Source organism: Miniopterus schreibersii (assembly GCF_964146895.1).
Source record: "Miniopterus schreibersii genome assembly, chromosome: 17".
NCBI lineage: Eukaryota > Metazoa > Chordata > Mammalia > Chiroptera > Miniopteridae > Miniopterus > Miniopterus schreibersii.
The window spans coordinates 2,575,392-2,599,970 of record NC_138117.1 but is presented as its reverse complement, the minus strand read 5'-3'; the positions used below and the strand labels follow the sequence as shown (position 1 = coordinate 2,599,970).

Here is a 24,579-nt window from a genome sequence, read left to right as displayed (position 1 = left end):
AAGGAAGGGCAAAGTAAACCTGCTTGGATATCTTAAGTCACAGACCCCCAAGGTGGTACAAATCTCTTTTGTTTGCACAGCCGTTGCTACCCACGTGGGAAGTGGAGGCTAGGGTCTGTCTGGGCAGCCTTGTGCCCAACTGCAAATCTATTGCCATGTGGAGGTAAATACTAAACTTCAAGTACCAGCAATAGACTTGGCCACCATTTCATCAGAAGTGGACAGCTTTCCCAGGAATTGTTCTTAAGGAGCTTGTACCAAAATAACAAATTTCAATTAACAATAAAAAAACAATAAGAAGAAATAAATTACACGTATGCACCACTTTTTCTGAGCATCCTCATGCTCAGCTGAGAGACATGACGGATTGGTGGTGGGATCCACACCACGCAGCAAGGGCTGGCAGCGCGTCAGCAGAGAGATAAAAATCATTCGGTCTCACGTTCAGCAGGAAGTCAGGGTGACAGGGAGCGATGCTTCTGGGGAGCGTGCAACGTATGGGAAGCCACCACTCCTGGATCAAGTCCAGCTCTGCCTGTGATTGGCTGGTTTGCACACTAAACAATTCATCATTCTGGTCACCAGCTTCTTGCCCTAGAAAATCAGGAAGTACTTTCAGAAAGTATGTGTGAGTATGAAATAAAATAATGACTGTAACAGCAGACTGGAGACCAGAAGGCTGTGGAAATGTTGGCTATGAGCTGGACCAGATGAAGGGAGGCACCAAGCAAACATCCTGGGGGCATAGTTGGTGTCTGGGAAATTTGTATTTCTCTACATTAGCAAATTCTCTTCTGATAACTACAGTCATACCTCCTACTACTTGGTCGTAAGGAGGAAAATACATGGAGGGCTTTCTGTGACCATCTTAGAGGTAAAAAATTTGGTTCTTTTGCAGCTTTTTTCTCTCCAATGCTTCTGTGAATGTAAACACAGGCACTGCATTTACTTGCTGCACTCATGAAGGCCAGACATGCTTAGAAGTCTATGAGCCTCAGGGGGGGGAAAAAAGGAACAAAGAATATATCCAAGCGGTCCTGTCCAAAACAAGGCCCAACAAATCGGAGATGGCACAAGAAGGAAGCCAGCTGGGGGTGGAGCCCCCTTCATGGACGTTTGGATGGCCCTTGGAGGTTTGCATTAAATAACAATTTTTCAGCAACTGTTAAGAAAATAGTCCTGTAAATGTTTCAAAATATATTTGTGGATATGAAACCCACAATTCTACTACTAAAGCTGGCGTTATTTTTAAAGTGAAGCCTCACAAAAGGTCTTGTGCGAAGCCCAAAGTGGGGAATGAGGGTGCTTTCACCAGGCACTGCCGCTCCTGGCGTCGCGAGGGCTTCTTTATAAGTCTCCCTTTGTGCTGCTCTTGTCCACTCTCCAGAGTTTTGCTAGTAAGATGGAAACATTGAAATGAACCATTTTTAAAATCTAAATAAGGAATGACTTGATGATCTATTACCTGCTTGCGCTGATATATAAACAAACAATGATAAACTAAGCATTGATGTGTGCATGGTACACGTAAACAGTTCAAACAAAAGACTCTGAAACAGACATTTAAAAACTTGAAATCCAGAACAAGAAGGAACACTTGAGAATTACTCATAAAAGGCTCTACGACACTGGGCTACATTTTCTTTAAATACAAGGTTTTCTGACCACTAAAAGGGAAGATGTTTAAGTTCGTGCATTGAATTTGAAAGGACAGGATTCCCCATTGAACTTACCACAGCACCGGCCTAGCACTGAGAGCCACCTTACTGATTAGCCTTTTATTAATTCAACTAGACCTTAAATTGAATCACTCTACTGAGATTTACTGGTGTCCTCTAATTTCCCAAGGACCTGCTAGTCCTATTACACTTTTTTTTTTTTAAATATGTTTTTATTGATTTCAGAGACAGGAAGGGAGAGGGAGAGAGAGAGAGAAACGTCAATGATGAGAGTCATTGATCGGCTGCCTCCTGCACGCCCCCTACTGGGGATCGAGCCCGCAACCCAGGCCTGTGCCCTGACCGGGAATCGAACCGTGACCTCCTGGTTCATGGGTTGACGCTGAGCCACGCCGGTGGGGCCCATTACACTTCTTAATCCTAGTGACACTCACATTCCCAGCCACAGTAGCCAGCTTCTTTCTGCATCATCGCCATCTTCAGAAAACCAATCAGCTAATGCCAGAGTGATTATAAAACAATGCTGCTTAGTTGGTAATTTAGCCTTTCTCCCCCAAATCATCGATAGCAGTCATCTTGCTAACCATGTTCTCTAAAACCAGTATTAGTCACACTCTGTTTCGTAGGTCCCTAGGTCTGAACTGAATGATCCTGCTTCAGGGGAATCCAAAAAGAGAGATCAGTCACGAAGTTTCACAGACACAGAAGCAATAGAGACAATTTCTAACCCGCTGGATACCTTGGGGAAGAGCAGAGATGACACCAGCCTGTGCACCGCACCCTGACCCATTTTCTAAGCTGACTCTTGGACAGTCATGTGTCCACAAAGGAAAAACTCGACCTTCATCAGTAACCGATTTCACCAAGGATGAATTAAGAAGAAAAATATATCTGATTCTCCTTAAGGTCTCTCATTGGTGTATAAAAATGCCATTGATTCCTGGATGGTAATTTTGTATCCTGCTCCTTATGCTACATGAAATAAGCCCGTCAGAGAAAGGCAAGTGTCACATGATCTCACTTCTTTGTGGAATCTAATGAACAAAATAAACTAATGAACAAAATAGATTCAGAGACAAGGAAGCATGGAACAGACTGAGGGGTCTCAGAGGGAAAGGGGGAGGAGGGAGCCAGAAGAGATTAACCAAAGAACTTATATGCATATACACATAACCCAAGGACACAGACATTAGTCATGTAGGCCTGAGGGTGGGGGGGTGGGGGGAGGGAGTCATTGGGGGGGAAAAGGGAACATCTGTAATACTTTCAACAATAAAGACAATTTTTTTAAAAAGAGTAGATGACAAACAGTCATAAAATTGTAGGAAATTAATTATCTACAAATTTAAACCAAATTTAGGCATGTCAAATGATGTCATTATAACTAAAGGTCTAGTTGGGACTTTTTATTGTTTAACAGTATATCTCTTTAGCACAGGACATGATATCACCTAACAGAATACAATACAGTTCAAGGCAGGCAGATTCCCAAAAACAATAGCATTTAAAAAAATAAGAGAATTGATTTCCAGAGCCTCAAGGACATTGATGAAAGAGTTCACTTGAATAGTAGCTAAAAACTAGAGAGAATTTGGTGTACTTTTTGGAAACATTATTAAAATTATTCATTTTGTCAGGGAGAAAGCACCTCTTCCTCTGAAACAGAAGGTGGGGGGTGTAGATGGGGCTGCTCAGGGGAGGAGGAAGACAGGTGAGTATTGAGAAGCATCACGTAAGGTGACCTGCATTTTGACCAGGCTACAGGCTCAGGGTGACACCTATGGAATACTATGACGAACAAACAAATTCAGCAATAGGTCTCACAAATTACCAAGGTTCAAGATTTCCCCACTGTGAGTGATGAAGTTAGAAGGAGGGTTTTTTGTTCTGTTTTTGTTAGGGAGCTTGTTCTAAGGCGGGCTCTCAAAATAACATATTGCGTTCTCTTGTTCATGGGATGGCCCCGCAAATGTCCTGAGATCAGGATTCTGAGAGAGTGGCGGAGGGGAAGGCGGCCCTTCATTTGTTTATTTGCTTTCAGAATGTCACGGGCAATGCAGTTAATATGTGCCCGGTTAAGCAGATTTATAGATTAAATTATCTGGTTTTACTAAGCTAGCCCTGGAAAAAAAAAAAAAGACACGTAGGTTACAATCATTCCTTCACAGAAAACCTGGATTCAGGGCGATACTAACACAGGGGCACAAGCCAACAGGAAAATGGCAGAGCTGCCTCCTCCCCCTTCCCTGTCAAGCTCTCCCATCAATAATACGATGTACAGTCAGCAATAATTTAGTCGGATCTGAAAGAGCCTTGCCCCAAAGAAATAAATGTATTCATTAGAAAGATCATTTGATTTGTGAGATTACAAATTAATTCTTGAAGAGGGAACTTGAACTGTGTACTGTGATTTAAAATATAAACTCATGGTAGCAAGATTACTGATATAATTTAAAATAAATATGTAGACTATAATGGAAAAATATTTATAATTTTTTAAAAAAATATTCCAAGCTGTGAATATTCAACATAGTACTTTCCAAATTTTAATTACCTTAATGAGAATATTTTAAAGATGAAAAAAAATAGTTGTGCTTGCCCTGCCAGTTTGGCCTAGTGGTTAGAGACCCAGGACCCTGGGTTCTATTCCGGTAGGGTTTGTATGGGAGGCAACCAATTGATATCTCTCTCTCTCTCTCTCTCCTTTCCACTCTCTCTGAAAAGCAATGGAAAAAATATCCTCTGCTGAGGATTTAAAAAACACACAAAAAACTCTTAGAAGAGTTTCCTGTGGGGGTGAGTGAAGAATATACAGAAGGCCCCGGGGTGAGACCGCTGGGTGGTTGGAGGTACCAAAGCAGATGGTCACTTGGGCATAGCAGCCCAAAGGAAGAGTGGTAAGAGAGCAGTGGAGATTCAACCACCCAAATAATTGGCTAAAATCACCTCATAATTTCTCATCACTATCTCCAAAATAAAATGGGTAAAATTGAATCTAAATTACATAGATAACTAACCTTTATAGTTTTCTTCTATAAAGTAACTTCATAGTAGGTTTGTAATATACTTGGAAATCAATTCTATGATGTCATTTCCTAAACAGCTTCCAAATGCCTTTATCATAAAGAGTCCACATTCAATAAAACACTTTCATCAATTCAAGGTCCATACTATTTATCATGGCAAAATTCCAATTAATTGTGAGTCAAAGGGAAGATTGTTTTGCACGCAGAATTAAAGGAAACGTTTATAGCATTAATAGTCACTTTTATGTACTTTTCATTTACAAAAGTATCCATCTCAAAGTTGCTTGAATTTGGGGAAGTCCTATGATCATTTCATGCACAGTAAAATCTGTGTACAGTACAAATTAAACACAGTTTTTATTATTCCATTGCTGATTGATTTGATATGAGGTAACTGTTCTGACTTAATTGCCTTACTCTGAAAAAGCCCTTAGGGGAAAGCAATCCTATGTCTACTCAACACAAGCAACCAGGACTACAAATAGAAATTTCAGTTTGCCTTGAAATGTGATTAGCTGACTTGACCAGGCCTACCACTTGTTTCTAAAGTCTGAAAATACTAAGTTCAAAAACTTCACAAAAATGTAAGGAAAGCTCAAAAGTTTAAGACTATGCTGACAAAACATGCCCCTAATAAATACCTTGCTTTCCCTGAGAAGGATTTTCAAGACCTCATAGGAAGGTGAATTCTGTAGGCTACTCTCTCAGAGAAGTGAGTTTTACATAACGATGCATTTGGAAATTTCTGCTAAAAGAATAGCATGGTAGAAAGAATATGGGAAGTTTTCTTAGCAGGTTAAGTAATTTTTCTTGATAGGACAGATTTTGTTATTTTTTAAAAAATATATTTTTATTAATTTAGAGACTGAGGAAAGGAGAGGGAGAGAAACATCAATTGGTTGCCTCCTCTACACACCCTGAAGGGGAATCGAACCAGCAACTCTTTGGTGCATGGATGGCGCCCAACCAACTGAGCCACACCAGCCAGGACAGATGTGATTCTTAATTTCAACTTCTGTGGTGGTGTCCTTACTTCAGTTTTTCTGCTCCATGGGAACATAGTTGATGGCCCCTAGGCCTGAAGCTTGTGGATTGAGAACTGTTTCGTTCATCCATTGGTGTTCCCCATCAGGCTCCCAGAGTATCTGCAGAGATGCCTGAGTGGGCCCATCAATGTGACCCCACCAGTGGAGTCCTGCTCCCCAAGATGTGCCAGCAGGGGTCCCTTCAGAAAACCTAGTAGAAGGTTCTAAATAGACCCACTAGCAGGACCATGTGGGGCGCACGGCTTCTCTCATTAACAACTGATAACCAATCTTTCGGCTCCGTGTCTTTTGAAATGAGCACTGAACAGCCTCCATGAATTAAATATTTGCTGTAATTCTGTAATCTAGCAAAAGCCACTGTGGTTTCACAGGTGAGTATAATTAGACTATGACCAGTCCTCCCCAGTGTTCTCTACAATCTCACTAGAAATGCCACAGCTGCTAGACAAGAAGACATATAGGAACACTATTTAACCAGAAAACTGTTGGGAACTCATAATCACTATCATTTTATCTTGGTTAACTGTTCTTGAGAAATTCTCTTTAGGCTACTACAGTCCCTGCCTTCACCAAGCATCCTTGACTCTGGGGTCAAACAGCATCCCAATTCTTTATTCAGCAAACAAATAAAACAAGGAAAGAAAAATTAGAGGCCGCAACACTGAAACTATTTTATTTTGGATGGTTACTCATGGTTGGCAGAATTGGTCTGTTTTCAGCCTAACAATGACAATATGTGCACTATAAAATAATTTGTATTCAAAGGTGTTCTCCCTTCTGAAGTTAAACAAGTAGATACATTAGCAAATACTGTAGGTTTTGTACTTCTGGCTGCGCTAGCCCATTTTACTGTTGCCCTAATTCAAAGGGGGTGTCCCATCTTGGATAAGAAGAGCACAAAGTCCTCCCCTGGTGAAGACCTAAGAACTATTCTTTGTTTGCAGCCACAGGACCTGTCTTTCAAATATATAAAGGATCGGTTTTACTAAAAGGGGTACTTTCCAGAAAAGCAGGGTTGGGCTGTCCCCCACGGACAGGCGGCAGCTGTCAGTCTGGTTATTAGGAAGGCTGCCCCTTTAACCAGCTTGAAAATTGCCCGTGGTTTCTCCCAGATTCCGCCGACAGCGGCGCCCGCAACCCCAAGAATAAATGGGGAGAGGGGGGAGAGGAAAACCCTATTCCAAGTTCTTCTCGCCCTTCCGTACCCCAGGAAACAATCGTCTGGAGACCACACCTGCTAATTCTCGCAGCTCCACGTTCCCCAAAGCTCCCTGAAGCTCTTAAATCTCCCTGGGGCGACACTCACCGCCCCAAGCACCCTTCGCAGGGCGCGCACGGCGCGTTTTAGACCTTGATGAGTCACAGTGCAGTCCATCAAAGGGGCGTGAACCCCAAAGGCTGCGACGACTGAAAAATCAGAATTAGGGTTCCCACGTCCATCAGAGCACAGGCCGCCCGGGGCCTGGCCGGACTCCCGGCGGGACCGCGCGCCCAGCCCCAGGAGCGCATCGGCGGCCCGCCCAGCCGTTGCCATGGCTACATTGTGTGTGAGAGGGCGGGGCGCGCACGCCGCGCGCGCCGGGGAACCAATCAGCGGCCGCGCGGGCGTTGCCATGGCCACTCCGCGTGTTGGGAGCCGCGCAGGTACCGGGCGATGGAGCCGCGGGCGCCTTTCCCAGGCCCCGGGCTGGCGAGGGTCCCTGCAGCCTCGCGCCCCTAGACACCCGCCTCCGCCCGGTTTCCCGAGCGCCCGGCATGAACCGCAAGAAGCTGCAGAAGCTGACGGACACCTTAACGAAGAATTCCAAGCATTGTAAGTAAGAACCAAGCGCCGGATTGGCAGAGGCTCCCGGTCCAGGTCTCGTGCCCTACGGGGGCTAAAAGTTTGTGCCCAACCTGCTTTCCAAATGCCAGCCTTGGGGCCTTGGAGTGCCCTCCACCAGCAGCCCGAAAGAGAAGCCTGGAAGAAAATACCTGGCTGCTAGCTCTTTGGAGCAGGCTCCCGCGCCTGCCAATTATCTTAAGGGTGTCCCGGCGTCTAGGACTCCCCCCCCCCCCAAGTACACTTGCTTGCCTCTCAAGCGCTCTTCTTCATTTACCTTTACATTATAGAACGTGATTCATATACCCCGGAGGCACATGTGGTTCTAGCCTCAGACATAGTGTAAAGTGAGTTCTAAAAACCAGGGACTGGAGAAAAGTAGTACAGCCAACATCCACCTGCATGCCAGCTCCCCAGAGCAACTGAACTGGCAGGGTCCAATTCTGGATGCTTCCCGGGATATCTGTCCATAAGGGGGAATGCGACCAAGGACTGGACGCCCCTAGGTAAGACACCTGTGTCAGAGCCAGGAGGAAAGTGGAACCACAGAGCTCACCAAAGCTAAACACATGGTCAAGAATCTGTACCCGACTCTAGACTTTTCCACTTTCCAACTGCGGGCAGGATGGAAAGGTAAAGGGCACTTGGCAGGTGACTAGGCTGAGTCCTTCTTAAAGGCATCTGCTCCAATTGCACATTCTAAAAGGTGGTTCTAGAATTTCAGAGTAACTTCAGAATTGTATTCAGGCTGAAAAACAGAACTCTACTTGGGCCAGGAAGCTCAGGCTATGGGCTTAGGACTGCTTTCAGTTCTTTGGGGTCTATACCCAGAAGTGAAATCCCTGGATTACACAACATTTCTGTGTTTAATTTTTTTTCTTGATGAACTGATACACCATTTTCTACTGCAACTAATAGCTCTTTAAAAAATGATAATCATTATGCTCTTGTCTATTTATTTACCAAACCTATTTGTTTTTCAAGGTCTTCAATATTCCCCCTACAGTCTGGTACCCCACCCAGAAATCACACTCAAGCCTGGAGGATTAGATGTGACTTCTCTATGTTCCATCTTCTTTTGCATGCACCTAGGTTTTGTTTTAAAAAAGACTTTGTCTTGTTTTGAAATAAAGCCATCCCCATTTTCTACCTATAATTCATATTTAAGCTCACTTTTATGTTCTTAATGCTAGGCAATAACCCTCCCACTTACATATCTCAAATGGGGACTGGAACACAAATAATTAGCTCAGTCTTTAAAAACACTACCCTTTATATGTGTGTGGGCAAATATGAATATGTGTTTATCCTTTTAATAAAAACTGCCTTCATCCAAAGTACTACTGAACAGTTGCATGTTAATTTTCACATCAGCTGCAACAAGAACCACATGAGTGCTAAAACATGCTTAAACACTTTTTTTTTTTAATTGGAAAATAGGTGGTTTTTATTTCCAATATCTGACTTATGTATTTACTAAGGCTGATATGAAATAAAAATTGTTTCCTGACTTTCAGGAGCCTGGTATCTATTTCCAGGGAAATGTTAAGTTACAAATCTCATGAACGCCTATAATCAAAATGTGGGGGAAAGTTACCGTTCTTAAGCATTATCATCCTACTTTGAGTTATGTCTCTACTGCCTTATAAAGTTTAGGATCTGACCCCACAATCATTATTCAGGTAACTCGGCCGATACTGTCTTCTTTTTCCCTAAGTGTGGCTGAACCTGCGTCTGTTTAATATTGCAGGGGAGGCTTTTCCTCTCATTTTAGTGGAGAATCCTCTGTAGTAGCCATTCTCTATTCACTTAAGGATCATGAAGCTCAAAACAGAATTGTCTTCTGCCCTGGCCGGGCGGCTCCGTTGGTTGGAGTGCCCTCCCAGACACGAGGAGGTTGGTCCCAGGGCAGGGCAGGTACCTAGGTTGCAGTTGGATCCCTGGGGGGGGGGGGTAGTGGAGACAATTGACCTCTCTCTCTTTCTCCCTCTCTCTCTAAAAATCAATAAAAACATATCCTCAGGCGCGGATTTAAAAAACACACAGGGTTGTTTACAACTACATATTTAAGGCTTTGCTAGTGTCTGTCTATAAATTCATTAATGCAAAATTTGAGTTAGAAATTAAAGATGAAAATACTTTTTTTGTTTTGTTATATCTTAACTTTGTTCTTTCACAGTTAATAAATTTGAAGTGAAATGTCTTATCAATCTTTTCTATAACTTGGTGGGAGATGGAACAGAGCGGCAAGGTGTGGCCATTGGGCTGGATCGTAATGCATTTCGGAACGTCTTGCATGTGACATTTGGAATGACAGATGACATGATTATGGACAGAGGTAAGAGGGAACACAAATCCAGTCATAACTGGGGGGGGAAAGTTTGGAGTTTGGGTATAGTGTTTGTGAAAAGCTTAATGTTCTGTATTCCCGATTTCACTTGAATATAAAATTTAAATTTTTATATTCAAGAAAAAGATCATAAGAGAGGGAAATGGGAGTGAGGGGGGCAGGAGAGGGTAAAGGGAGCATAAATGGTGATGGAAAAAGACATGACTTGGGGGGGTGAACACAATACAATATACAGATGGTGTATTTTAGAATTATGTACCTTAACCCTATATAATTTTATTAACCAATGTCACCCCAATAAATTCAGTTTAAAAAAAAGAGAAAGATCATAGGGATGGAAATAATATCTACTCTATTTTGTGTATTTAAGAAATGGACAAAGTCAGCTTGAATAATTAGGTTTCCCTTACTTTATACCACAAAACCTGAAGTATTTCTATTTTTAGTTAGTAAATATAGTAAGAATAGTTTTAAAAGGACATTTGAGTTTTTTTACAGCATTGAAAAGTATTTCACTAAGAATTAAGATACAGTCCTATCACTTAAGAAAGCATTGCATTTATTGAGTAACAAAAGTATAAAATTATATGTTTTATGTTAATATAGCAACATATTTATATGTTAATAGTTAATGATTAATATATTTAGATATTCAGAATTTACTTTGTGCCCACAAAATATGAGGAGAAAATATGAAAGTTTAAATAAAAAATGCCTTAGTTTCTTCCTTTGTCAAATGAGAATGTTGGGTCCTATGACCCTGAAGTTTTGTTTCAAGTTTAACAGTGACTAGTACCGATGCAGACACAGCACTGAGATGAAAAAGGCAGCACACGTACTCTATTCACTGCTTTTTCTTTTTAGTATTCCGAGGTTTCGATAAAGACAACGACGGTTGTGTAAACGTATCAGAGTGGGTGTGTGGATTATCGCTGTTCCTTCGAGGAACCTTGGAAGAAAAAATGAAATGTAAGATTTCAGGTTACCCTACTGGTCTGCACATCACGATGAACATATCCAAACACATTAAGTCCATTTCCTCCAACCCAGCCAGTGGAGGAGGTTGTCGGGTGGTTGGTTGGTTGGTTGGTTGGGTTGAATTCCCATTTGCCTCTTTTACGGAGCAAATTCAAGTCAATGGTAAAGGTTGAAAAATATTAATTAAAAGGAAAATTAAGAGATTCTGAAAAGTAGTTCCTGTCAACCAAGACTGCATAGGCTCATGCTATACATGCTAATCGAGCTCATATGCATTTAAATTAAAGGTATTAAGTGTTTTTCATATTTACTTGAATTGTAACCATAAAAGTAGGGAATATTGAGTCTAGTGTTCTGATTCTTAGTTGATTCTTAATATTGATGAACTCTGTTTAAGAATTACATCACATTAAAAATGTTTAATAAAAAAATTAAAATAAAGAATTATATTTCAATCAGTTTTCCAAGAGTTTTAAGATGAAAATTTTCAACTTACTGCTTTTTTAATCTTAATTTTATTCATTAAAAAAAATTTATCTTTATTGTTGAAAGTATTACAGATGCCCCCTCTATTTCCCCCTTGACTCCCTCCACAATGCACACCTCCTAAGGCCCTCACCACTATTGCCTGTGTTATGCATATATGCGTATGAGTTCTTTGGTTAATCTCTTCCCACCACCCCACCCCCTTCAGTCTGTTCCATGCTTCCATGTCTCTGAATCTATTTTGCTCATCACTATATTTTGTTCATTAGGCTCCACATATGAGTGAGATCCTGTGATGTTTGTCTTTCTCTGACTGGCTTATTTCACTTAGCACAATATCTGGAGAGTATTATGCCAACTTATTGTTTCTTGTCATGCTTTTCCATAGCTGAGTGCAATGCAACTTTTTCTAAGGATTGTTGCATATATTCAACAAGGGAGCATTAAGCATTTATTATGGAAATTAGATTGTGCTAAGGCCTGTGGCATTGATAAGAACATCAGTATAGACCTTGGCCTTGAAAACGTTATCAGAGCAAATGTTACCTTAAGGATAGCATCACATCGTAACTGGCTATTTTTTTTAAAGATTGCTTTGAAGTGTTTGATCTGAATGGTGATGGATTCATTTCCAAGGAGGAAATGTTCCACATGCTGAAGAACAGCCTCCTCAAGCAGCCATCGGAAGAAGACCCCGATGAAGGAATCAAAGATTTGGTTGAAATAACACTTAAGAAAATGGTAACTATGTATAATTTAGAGTTTTATATTAAAATTTACAGGCTGGTGTGGGATAAAGCTAATAACTCAGATTATAGCAACTATCAGTTTCCTGCTTGGGGACATCAAACATTTGGATTGTGCTCTTTTATTATAGTATTGATAGTTCTTGTCAATTTCACTATTTAGTCTCATTTCTCTAATACCTTTTTTCCATTAACACTTGACTGTGAAAAGACAGTTGTATTGGCGATAAGTATTTCACACATTGACTAACGTATGGCTGGTCACCACTAGGATCATGACCATGATGGGAAATTGTCCTTCTCAGACTATGAACAAGCTGTGAGAGAAGAGACCCTTCTACTGGAAGCCTTTGGACCATGTCTACCTGACCCAAAGGTAAAGAAAGATATGACTGCCCTGGCCGGGTGGCTCCTGGAGAGCTGGGTCGTGTAGTCTTGCTCATCTCTGTAAGCCCATACCGAGTACTGTGCCTGGAATAGAGTCTGCACTGGCACCATCTCTACATGAATTAAAAACGCGTGGGCATCAGGACTTGATCCCCAGGCTTCCTGTGTTCTCTTGTGTCTCTTCAGAGGAGACGGAGTATTTGGTTTGCTCCACCTTTTTTGGAAGTCTGTGCTAATTTGAGCATTTCTATTTCACAGAGCCATATGGAATTCGAAGCCCATGTATTCAAAGATCCAAATGAATACAGTGAAATCTGAAGAGCTAAATGTCCCTGTCATCTCAAGTGAGTACGAAAAGGGAGTTGCATATGTAGTGTCTGCTTTTTTCTACTTAGCTCAGAAAGATGACGTTGGATTGTGTGTTTGGGGTGGGGAATGGTGTTGTTCACTTACATATATCATTCAACTTTGGCGTAAAGACTGAGGAAATTGGGTGGAAGACAAGTTTCTTATTAGATGTTGTTGGGTTTGGGTTCAACATCACTAGAGGTATTTTATACCTAGACATTTGTGGAGGCACATCACTGTCGTAAAATGTGTGTATTAATGAAATGAATAGCGAGAGTATATAATCTTGAGTTACACAAGGCAATTAAGTCAAATGTTCTTCATGTCAGAAAAATGCTGGGTATAATAAAATTAAAAATCATTGAAACTACTGAATGCCTTTTGGAGCAGTAAATAATTAAGATGGCATCAAATGATACTGGCATTTCACAACTAAATACCTTTCTGCTCGGCATTGATGGAGATTTAGAGAGATTAAGAAACACGTAACCTATTTTAATATGATCTATATTATTGTTTGAGGCTTTGCCATTCCACCTGACCAGACTGTAAGTGTCTGAGGGCATTGACAGCCATCGTACCCATCTGTATATCATGTAGCAGTTAGCACAGCCCTCTGCGCAGAACGGGCTCTCAATAAGTACCGTGGATCGAAAAGCACAAAGCACAAGATAAATCCAGACTCTAGGCAAGCAGAGGTAGGAGAAAGTACTATTTCTTGAGTTTAATGAATGCTGCTTGGGCACAGCTTTCTGTTTATCCCTGGAGTCATCCTGGCCGCCCCCTCCCCTGGCATTGCACTCAGCTGGCAAGCCTGCTCTGGCTCCCTCTGTTTCTCTCCCTCAACTCCACTCTTTGTCTCCATAAAAGGGTGTACTTAGGTGGCATCCCCTCACCGCCAGGGATGCCCCGTGTGTGCTCTCTTATAAGGGGACCTGGCTTCCCCTCTGCCTTCCACTATTCAGCAGGTGCCTGTGGGCATTGGATGGAAGCATGAAAAGACGGGGCCTAGTTATGTTCTGTGAGTTACTGTTCATCTCTTCAGTAAACATGGGCAAGTACTGGATATCTCTCCTGTCAAAATATAAATATTTACCAGCTACTTGGATATTAAATACCTTTCACTACATATATATTACTAAGATAAAGCAAAAGAGTACATGGTATTTAAAAACAGATAGTTACAAATAAGTGGAATAAGCAATTCTAAGAAATAAAGATATTTTACTGTCCAAGTATTTTCTTAAAATTTTAGATTGTTATTTAGATGGACTTTGACACAATTTTTCTACCTTGAGTGTGTGTAAAGAATGAAATACACAATGTCTTTCATTTTTTCATTGTATTTTTCTGATTACAAAGTAATAGAGATTCACTGAAGAATACTTCAGAAGTTTAGGAAATTAAACAAATGAAATTAAATTATTCATCAATATTCTGGTATAGGCTCTTTCAGGTTCTCTGAAGGCATTCTATATATTTTTAGGTGATCACATTGGAAATGCTCTTTTGTAAGCTGCTTGTTTTGGGTACCACTATCTCGCGAACATTTTCTCAGGTCATCAGACATTTGTCTACAGCCTCACTCATCGTGGCTGCCTGGTGTCCCATCACCACAGACCTCATTAAACCACTTCCCTGCCATTGACATTGTGGTTGTGCCCACGTTTTTTGCTATGATAAATAATTTCCAAAGTGAACTATCCTTATAGATAAATCTTTCCACATGCACCACTGGTTATTTACTTGGGGTAAGTGTATAAATGTGGGAATGTTGGGTTAGAGGCCAGTGTAATGTTGAGGTTTCTAGCACATGGTACCAGATGGCCCTCCAGGAAGGCCTGCTGTGCCCGGCGCATGAGCACGCCGATTTTTTCCATATGGTGCACATTCCTTTAACTTCTTTGCTAATGTCATGGACCATCATTGACCATGAGTTTAATCAACATTTAAAGAACTAATCATATACATCTGTACCTAGACATTCTATTGTAGTTTGATTAAAAATTGTCTTCCATGTGAATAACCCTGTTTTATTACATGATATTATTTAAAACTAAAAAAATCTTCTTAAAAAATTCTAAATAATTTAAGTGAAACTTAAGACGATGTCAGTACTTGGCCATGAGATCTCCTGGGCTCTGTTCACAAGCTTTCCTGTATATTACAGAACACACCCCTTGGCCATTCCTCATCAGAATCTGCCCCAATCATTTTCCTTTGCTAGTATATCTAGATCTCTGGATTCTCTTAATTTCACTACTGTAGCAACTCATAAGTGATTTTAACACTGAAAGTTTACTCAGCTTAATAGCAGGGTCATCTGAGTACAGAGTACCTTTGAGGACGAGATTCCTTCCCCCTCGCTCCAAGCTCTGCCGCCCCTCGCCTCCTGCCGCCAGGCTTGTCCCGAGCCCTCCCTCGAGGCACAGCCAGGGTGGCTCAGCCCTGTGTTTGCCTGCCTTTGGGCTGGTGAGGTTAGGACTATGGATGAACAACTATAATTTGGAAGACTGAGCATAGCCTTCCTCTCACTGACTTCTTCCAACTGGCTTCCCCTTCCCTTCCCCTCCCGGGGCTCTGCAAAGACCAGCGGCAAGCGGGGCGGGCCCCCTGGGGAGAGGGGCGCACCGCCCGGCAGGCAGCGTGGACAGATTCTGTTTGGGAAACAATCAAGGACTTTTTTTTTAACGACAGGATTTGAAAGCTGCCACTGCAAACTGGCAGTCCCGCATTCTTAGCCTGTAGATGTCTTTGGGTGCAAGATTGCACTTGTAAGGAGCCAAGCCGGCAATTGCTTGCGTGATAAAGTCATCCGAAGCATTCCCCAGGGCCTGCCCTGTGCTGAGCCGTGAGGGTTACACTGCTTTGGGTCAGCTGCCCTGCCCTCAGCTTGTTCGCGTCGGACACTGAGGACTCCACGCGTGTGGCAGCTCTGTCGTCCCTCGGCACTGTTCAGATTCACTGTGACAGTCCCCCTCCTGCCTTCTTCTCCCCTGCCCCCCCAAAACGTTATATAATTTTTAATTAAAGGATATTATTAAAGGTAATTAAATATGCTTTGACCCTAGAAAGACGGCAATGTCTGTGAGAGGTTTCTCCGAGCTGCTCCTTAGCGCGTCCGTTTTTCCTGGTGCATTTTATCCAACTGTGTCCATTTTCTCCCAGAATCACGCCGAGCTCCCCGAGAGTCGCCCAGAACTGACGACGAATCCTCACCAAGTGTGGCAAAGAAAGGGTGGGGCTATGAAATATGCATAATAAAATAAAACTTTGACCCATACCCATGTTAATTACGGTTTATCAAATTGTGGGGCTTGGTTGGGAATCGTCCAGAACGAGTTGGAAGTAAAATGCTTGTCTTTTCTGGCATTGCAGCCGCCCTTCTGCTAGAGCAAAGCAAACGATCCTCCAAGTGTTTCCTTCGGTCTCAGGTGCCGCTGAAGGAGGGGCCGCCTGAGCACAGCCAAGCAGATCGAAGCTCCTCGCAGGAGACGTGTCGGGAGGAAGCCTGCTCGGTCCCCTGGGGGAGCAGGGAAGGAAGGAAGCCTGGCAGGGGACAGTCTGTGTGAAACAGAGCGTGCTTCTTCATTGGAAATGTCTCTCCGAGTGCCGTCACCTTCGGCAGCAGTTACTGCCCGCAGTCCCATCACTGGTCAGCTGTGGCTTTCTGCGTTCCTCATGCCTCCTTCCTAATCTGTCGGGAATGTGTTTCTTCCCTGGAGACACACATCCTCTTGTTTATCTGCACCTCCTCCCACCTGGCCATCCCACACTGCCCCTATTATGTGGCCCAGCCAGACTCACAGAGTTCCCGGGGCGGAAAGTGTGTCAACTTGGAGGGCATTTGAATAAGCTGGGTGAAGCACAGTCCTTCTGCCTTTAACCTGAGCTGCACCTTCCTGTCTCCTGTCCCCATCTCTCGAGTCATGGTGTGGCCCGAGGGACACCACATCTCAGAGCCAGGCAGCGGGGAGCCTGGAGATGGAGCATGACATGCCCTTTGGCAGGGGAACTTACAAGTTCCCTCTGCAAGTGGCATCTGGAACTCGAGTCACCACCTCCTGGTAGAAGGAATTAGCCCTGCAGCACAGGGCAGTCCAGGAGATGAATTAAAACCACTCAAGTTTCCTTTAATGAGTCCTTCAGAAAGAGTCATAAAGTAGATTATGGGGAACAAAGCAGCCCCCCTAATCCCTACAAAACATTGTACAATAATCCACCGAACACGTTTGTTCCAAGGATTATCTAAACACTACACCCATTATCTCACTTATTTCTCACAACTATCCTGAGAGGTTAACATAACTACTGCTTAACAGTTTCATCCAACAGATGGAGAAAATTGAAGTTTGGGAAAATCAAGAAACTCAGTGTCCCACACCGGTAAAGAGCAAAGCCGAGACTCCGGCCTGGTCTGGTTCCCACGTTAGAGACCTGTCTCTAAAGCATGTTCACTCCTCTCAGCGTAGGGCCCCCCGAGCGCGGAGTGACTTAGAGCTCCCGGTTCCTGAAGGGCCTTCAAACCGCCCCTTCGGGCCTCCCTGGAGGTGCTGTGTGATTCCCGTGTACGGGGGTGGGACCCTTGACAGCTCTCTGCGGGGCACTCTTCTCATCTGACGCACCTGGGAATTCTGGAATTTCCTTTCTTTAGTTGAAGTTTCCAGTTTGGAAGTAAAAGCATCCGTGTTTGGTACCAATATCACTCTGAACCTTAGGCCGGGCCCGTGCCTTGCCAGGAGCCCAGATATTTGTGACTAGTAGCCAGCTGTCAGACTCTATGACTCCAAGGTCAGCACGGGAGCGAAAGTGAGATGTGTGTTGACCAATGACGGGAGCTGAGACCACTGCTGGTCTATGAGGACAATGGCAGAAGTCACCCGGGACGGAGGGAAAGGGCTGGACGCCTTCAGTGAGGGAGGAGAAGGACTGTTTCTTTGGGCAGCTTGGGCGGTGTCCGAGAAATGCTCCTATCCAAGCAAGAAGATGCCAACGGTGATAAGCCATGTGGTCAAGCAGCAAACACAAGAAATGACCACATGGCACCCATTAAGGGACAGTAATTAGCCTAAGGGTGTACAACTAGTAGAGCCGGACCTTCGACTTGCAGGCCAGGCCCTTAACCAGGTTGTAGCTCCGACTGTCTCACTGTCATGGGATGACATTGCCTTGCACAGACTGCATGAGCCTGAAGGCCTCGCACAAGTGAAGGGTGATTTATAGACTGGTAGGGCCATGGTGTCTGTCATCCGAACTGCCATAACATGGAGAGGAAGTTGTTGCTGATAATTACATCAGGATTATGTCATGTGGGGTTGTCCCTACACTCGGGGGGCACAGCCTAAGACCCCAGATTTGCTGTTGTCTTGGGTGGGGAGCAGCAGGAGGAAGAGCAGAGAGAAAAGGTCAAGAGGATGTGAGATAAAAAGAAAACTGAGTAGAGGCAAAGTTTTATGGCATGCATTTTTTAGAGGACAGAGTTAAGCCCTGGCCAGTGTGGCTCAGTTGATTGAGCATCTGCCCATGTCCCAGAGGTCGCCAGTTCCATTCCCGGTCAGGGCACATGCCCGGGTTGCAGTCTCGATCCCCAGCCGGGGGTGTGCAGAAGGCTATGGATCAGTGTTTCTCTCATCATTGATGTTTCTCTCTCTCCCTTTCTCTCTGAAATCAGTAAAAACATATTTTTTTAAAAAGAAAACAGCTAAGCAGGAGAGTTAAGGGTGGGGTGCTTTCCCCTCTCTTTACGTATAATTACAGAAAATCAAATGGCGGGGGTAAGAGCCACAGCCTGGCTCCGCGGGCCTGTTGAGAAGTCAGTGGAGGGCAGAAGATACCATCGCGGGCAGAGCAGGATGTGGAGCAGGCCAGGGCCTGCCGCCGGCTCAGGTATGTGGCTGAGAGGCAAGGAGCTGGCCTGCGGCAGGTGCAGCGCAGCCAGTGCCCATCGGCCTCGGGAAGAGAAAACCTGCAGGTGCAGTTGGGACATGCCCTGAGTCTCCAAAGCCACGCGTTTTTCTGAATAGTTGTCCTAGCTTCATTGTCTGCCTGCAAGATTACGGTTTTCAGCAGGAGGGGATGAGAGAGGGAGTGGCTTGGTGGAGTCTCCAGCTCTGGGGCTTTGATGACACATGCCAGCTGCTGCACAAGTGAGCGGCAGTCGGCCAGAGGAGGTGAGAGTGTGATGGTGGGGACCTGCCCCAGCGGCCCCGTGCAGCCCCCGACCCGGGAGGGCTCTCCTCTCTCCAGAGGCCACGGTGGACACGGGGAGTTTTCTGGTTCCAGCTCAGCCCTGCCCTCCTGCCCTCCACTCTGGACATCTGTTTGCTCCGACCTCAGCCCTCCCTGGGCCTCATGAGTGACTAGGTGAGCGTCCCACCTCAGTGCCTCAGTCCCCAGGACTCCCAAATGCCACCTACACTCTCCTGGCGCATCCCGGACTCAACACAGGTTCACACACTCAGTGCTCGGTGGTTCTCTGCCGAAGGACCTCTTGGTCCCTCTCATGACCTGACATCAGAGGAAGTTTTGCAAATAAGCAAGTGTCATGGTCAGCTGGAAGCAGGGGAGAGATGGGCCCACGTGTCTTTTGCAAGCTCCCGATACTTGGTCAAGGGGAAGTGCCCCCACCCCCTTCGGAAAAAGGCTATTAGAGAATGGAGGGGTCAGGCCGTGGGAACCAGGGCGATATTTTCTAGCCTGTTTAGCTCAAGGCTATGGTAGTGGCTAGGGGAACAAAGAGGAAGGGACATCCGGGTGAGGGTGGCGCTGTGATGGACGGTGGGCCAAGGAAAGATGTCGTGAGCCAGAAAAGGAAGCCCAGGGCGTGAAGAGGGCTCGGAAACAGAAGCCGGAGGAGACAGCGGGACCGCGCTGAGCCCTTCAGAGCAGGAGCCCAGAGCCCGCCGGGGAGGGCGCAGCCCGGGGGGGGGGGTGCTGAGGGCCAGCTCCCGGGCAAGAGGAGATGTGGCTGCCCAAGCTTGTCACCAGGCCCAGGTGTCCTGTGAGGCCACGTGCTGCGGGAGGTCTACATATTCGCTCGGATCTCTCCTGGGACATTCAGGCGGCTGGAGCTGGGGGGGGGGCACCTGGGCGGGGAGGGGAGAGGTGCCCGTGTGGGGAGGGGGGGCGAGGATTACTCCGGTTGAATTCCTCCTTTCTCAGGTGACGGATGCTGGCCGCCCGGGCCGCCCCCTTCATTCCTGGCCTGCCTCAGTCTGCCTGAGGCACGCAGGCGGCTGCTCAGCCACACGCCCTGTCAGGACCTGTTGCCTCGCGGAGAAAAAAATGCAGGAATATTAAGTCCCTCCAGACGCTGAGGGGAGGGCCCTGCTTTGCGGGGTGCCGGGGTGCGGGGTTGTGGAAAGTTATAGTATAAACCCAGAGAGAGTGGGGGCTGTGGCGTCTTTCTGTTCCGTGAACTGAGGCAACCAGTGGCCGTGAATTCTTCTGTCTCCCAGCTCCAGGTGGGTAGGGGCAGCAGATGCCCCCCCGTGCCCTTGCCCCGTTGCCCCCACCTCAAGGCTGCTACTGCCTTTCTGAGCTGGAGGGTCGCCCAGACTTTCGCTTTGCCCAACCCCAGCCCTCGCGGCTGCATCCATCAGGGCCGGTCGCATGCATGTCCCCATAAGCTCACTGGGCAGGAACCCCTCGGCACCATGCTGGGACCCTCGGACAACCGCACCCCATAAGCCTTGGCGCTGCAGAGGCAGCCTGGCCAGGGTTAGCAGTGGGCTCTGCAGCCAGGCAGCACGGGCGCTCTGGTCTCACCACCTCCCTGTGTGGCCCCAGACAGGTGTCTTGACCACTCTGGGCCTCACTTTACGCGACTGGAGTGCTGGGGTCCTCAGAAAATCTACCACATAAAGTTGCGAAGACCTAAGCGACTAGACTGTAAGCACTTAGAAGGGCGCCTAGCACATAATGGATGCTCAATAGATGTCAACATGCCTCCTGATTCCATGCAGCTGATTTGTTCTATAAAGACCTGAGTGCTTTGGCTGCATTTCTGGACTTGGGACCTCCTTGCCCTTCGGCGTCACCTTCTCAAGAAGAGCTGGAAAACTGTGCTCCCTCGCAGCACTCAGGTGGCGCTCAGTGCCACTGGCTGCCATCTGCTGCAGCTCCTGAGCGGACCTGGAATTCCTCCAGGGAGCAGCGTCCTAGGTGGGTCCGCCTGGAAGGAGCCAAGACAGGTGCAGTGCAGCTGCCGGGAGGAGGTGATTGAGAGTCCTCGTTAACCCAGGCAAAATGCCTTCCCTGCAAACACGCTCAGCCAGGAATGAAACGGTTCACTTTCACAGCACGCTGACTCTTGCTCAAATCCAAATCCCCAATGGTTGAGCATCGAGGGGCCTTCTCCTTCCGAAAAGAGTGAGCTAGGAGCACACAGGCCACTTCGAGGGGACCCCTTCCTACACCTATACCTAACCACCAAGTTGCAATCAATTGCTACATGAGTTTTAAAGCATTTTTGGTCTGGTCTGGTCCTAATGTAAGCTGTGGTTCTGTGTGTGTGTGTGTGTGTGTGTGTGTGTGTGCACCCACACGAACCCAGACTTGCACCCAGGGGGACTTTCTCTGCATCTCTTGTCCTCACTCCTCAGCCCCACCTGCTTTCACACTTCCTTGCAGTTTTGCATATGAGTCTCCAGATACGTGCATACGGTTTCCACTCCTGCCTGAAGCAGATGAGCCCTTACGTTGTTGACCATTTCTAATTACTTCACAGAAGCCTAGGGACCCCACGTGGGGCTCAGATAATAACAGTGAGCTGGACACAGTCTTGGGATATATGCCTCTGGGGACCTGGACCCCAACTTATAGGCCAAAGGCTGCCCCTGAGCACCCACTGGGTCCTTAATCAGCAAAGCGGCTCCGCTCCCATGAGCAAAGGCTGCAGGTGCAAGTGAGCCAACCACCGGCCTCAAGCCAACAGCTGAGAGGACTCGGCCACGCAAGGTCCACGTGGTCATGCTAAGTCGGTTCCTTGCATCTCCCCGCTTAGAAGAAACCATCACCTTGAAACAATAAACTGAACATCCCGCTATGGTACGGACCCCACTGTAATCACGTGGAGAAGCCCCCACAGCCGTCCTTTCACGGAGACCGCCGAGCTGGATGACTGAGGGGAGCAAAGAGGGAAACGGTAAAGAGAAGAGAGGGAAGCAGCGGGGAGGCAGGAGGGGAAGTCAGATGGTGAGAAAAGAGGAAGAACAGGGGAGCCTCACCCTTCGCTAGGTCCTGCCAGGTGCTGGGCTCAGCAAAACAAAAGCGAGATGTGCTTTACCTCCGCTTTAGGAAAACACTGCTCCCGATGGACAGGACGGGCCACAGCTGAGCACAGGCCCCAGGAATTACAAACAAACCAGGCTCGGGGCTCGGCAGGGAGCTCACAGCGGGGTCCCAGCGCAGCCCATTCTAATGGCACCTGGCCCAGCTTGATAAACCCCAGGGAAGGGGGGGGTGAGAAAGAGCCCCTGGGAATGGGTTGCCTGGTTTGGGCTCAGCCTCTCCTTGCTGGAGAGCAGGCTGATAGAAGAGCGCGGAGGTCGCACCTCAGCTTCAGGATGGGGTGCCCCCGGACAGAGGGCCCCTGCTTCCAGTCAGCCCCCTTTCCTCTGGAAGGTGAGCCAGACGTGCCGGTGGCTCACCTGGCCGTGGAGCAGCTGCCACCTGGCACCGCCCAGAGCAGCACCTGTCCTCGGGGGGCTGGTGAGAGTGCGGAGTCTCGAGCCCCCCAGCCCCGCTGGATCAGGACCCTAAGTTCACCGCATCCTACAGCCACACAGGTGCTTGTGAGAAACCCGGCTTTAGACGCTCTGGACACCAACAAACCATGACTCTCGGAGTGTAGCAAAAACTTCACAAATACATCCCACGTTGCCAAAGAATCACTTAACTGACCCGAAGAAACGAAAACAAGGGTTTGATTGAATTGCCCTCAGTCCTACAAGAAAAATATCAACAACAACAACAAAAAGGGAAGCTGTTTTCATGTAAATGGGAACCTAATTGTGCCCATACCCAGAGAGAAAGGTTTTAGAAGATTGGAAATGGTCTTTATCGCAGCCAGAAATAATGTGGTAAAAGCTGAAAAGGAAAAGGTCTTGCTAGACAGCGGGTCTGCCAATAGGGGGCATCATTTTCCTCACTGGGATGTGTGGAGACAGCCCAAGAAACAGCAGTCCGGGGCTGTTGAGGAGACCATGGGCTTGTAGACTGGGAAGGGATGGAACCGACAATGTCATAAGGGCCTGCCGGTAAATCTAATTAATATTTAAAAGAGATTTCGCCCCCATATGCACTTAAAATGATGAGGTGTTCCTAGCTGCCTTCCATTCACATACATGGGCACAGTCATGGAAACCTCAGGAGCAACATGGGGGGCGCCCAAGACGTGCCAGAAGTCCCATTGGTATGTCACTATGTCCACACGGTCACTGACGTCCTTTGGGTGCCGAGCAGTATGGCCCTCAGCCTCGGTTCTTGGTGGCTTGCTGGGTACCCACGCCTTGATTTAATCTCTAAAGAAAATATCTCTCCCCCAAAGACACACATTCCCTTGTTTGTTTTCACCCCTCCTGCCGGGCCAGCCCACAGCGCCCCTGTTATGTGGCCCAGCCACACACACACCCAGGCCCCTGGGTGAGAGGTGGTCAGGAGAGAGGGCATTTGAATAAACGGGCAAAATGCGGGCTCTTCCTCCTTCCCCTTCACCTGAACTGCACTTTCACAGCCTCCCCTCCCTGCACCGCCGACCTCCATGGACAGTCCCCAACTGCCAGTGACCCCTGCAGGGGACAGCTTTCTTTCAGTCCTGCACTGAATGGAGCTGAAAGCAAATACAGCTAAGTGAAAAATTCCAGTAAAGCAGGAGACAAGATTTTAAACTCCTGCCATTGAAGAAGATGTGGAGTGTTTCAATCACTGTTTTGGTCAGAGAAGTTGGTGGCATTCAGGTGCTTAATCGTGAACAGTGGTATCTCCTCATTGTCACAGCACCGAATAGCAAATCGCAGTAGCAATGTGAAAACCATCAGGTCAGCCCGGCTGGTGTGGTTCAGTGGTTCAGCAACGACCTAGGATCCAGGAGATCGAGGTTTGAGTCCCAGTCAGGGCACATGCTCGGGGTTGCGGGCTCCATCCCCAGTCGGGGGCTCTCGATGACTCTCTCATCATTGATGTTTCTCTCTCTCTCTCTCCCTTCCTCTCTCTGAAATCAATAAAAACATATTTTAAAAAACAACAACCATCGGGTCAAGCCCTAGTTAGTGAGTCAGATAGTGAACAGAGCTCAAAGGCGGTAGCCCGTCTGTGCCTTAGAAGACACTCCCTGCTCCTTCCCCCGGCTGTGCGCACCGCTTGTGAGTTTGGGCTGCTACTTACTTCTTAGTCTATCTCTTGTCTTTCGGAGCAAACCCATCCTGTAGATGTCTTTTTTTTTTTTTTTTTTTTTCAATATGTTTTTATTTATTTCAGAGAGAGGAGGGGAGAGGGAGAAACATCAATGATAAGAGAGAGTCATTGATCAGCTGCCTTCTGCACCCCCCCCCCTTCCACACTGGGGATGGAGCCTGAAATCCGGGCATGTGCCCTGACCGGGAATTGAACCCTGACCTCCTGGTTCCTAGGTCAACATTCAACCACTGACCCATGCCAGCTGGGCTGTAGATGTCTTTTAGAGCTTAAAAAAATATATATTTAAATGCTCA

At 46.3% G+C, this 24,579-nt stretch overlaps 1 protein-coding gene across 8 annotated transcripts; it reads left to right on the top strand.

Moving 5' to 3' along the window:
* Positions 1–7,375: 7,375 nt before the first annotated feature.
* CLXN (calaxin) lies at positions 7,376–17,566 on the top strand. 8 transcript variants are annotated; one of them, XM_081116849.1, is made up of 7 exons: positions 7,376–7,564; positions 9,807–9,911; positions 10,788–10,892; positions 11,977–12,128; positions 12,405–12,509; positions 12,779–12,864; positions 15,940–16,151. In XM_081116849.1, the coding sequence occupies exons 1-6, from the start codon at positions 7,507–7,509 to the stop codon at positions 12,836–12,838; spliced, it is 585 nt and encodes a 194-aa protein (XP_080972975.1). In that variant the 5' UTR covers positions 7,376–7,506; the 3' UTR covers positions 12,839–12,864; positions 15,940–16,151. The 8 variants fall into 8 exon arrangements, with proteins under 8 accessions (XP_080972975.1, XP_080972973.1, XP_080972977.1 ...); XM_081116847.1 differs by lacking the exon at positions 15,940–16,151 and adding an exon at positions 16,303–17,566 and having other exon boundaries at positions 7,377–7,564; positions 9,753–9,911; XM_081116851.1 differs by having other exon boundaries at positions 7,377–7,564; positions 16,037–16,151.
* The last annotated feature ends 7,013 nt before the right edge of the window (positions 17,567–24,579 follow it).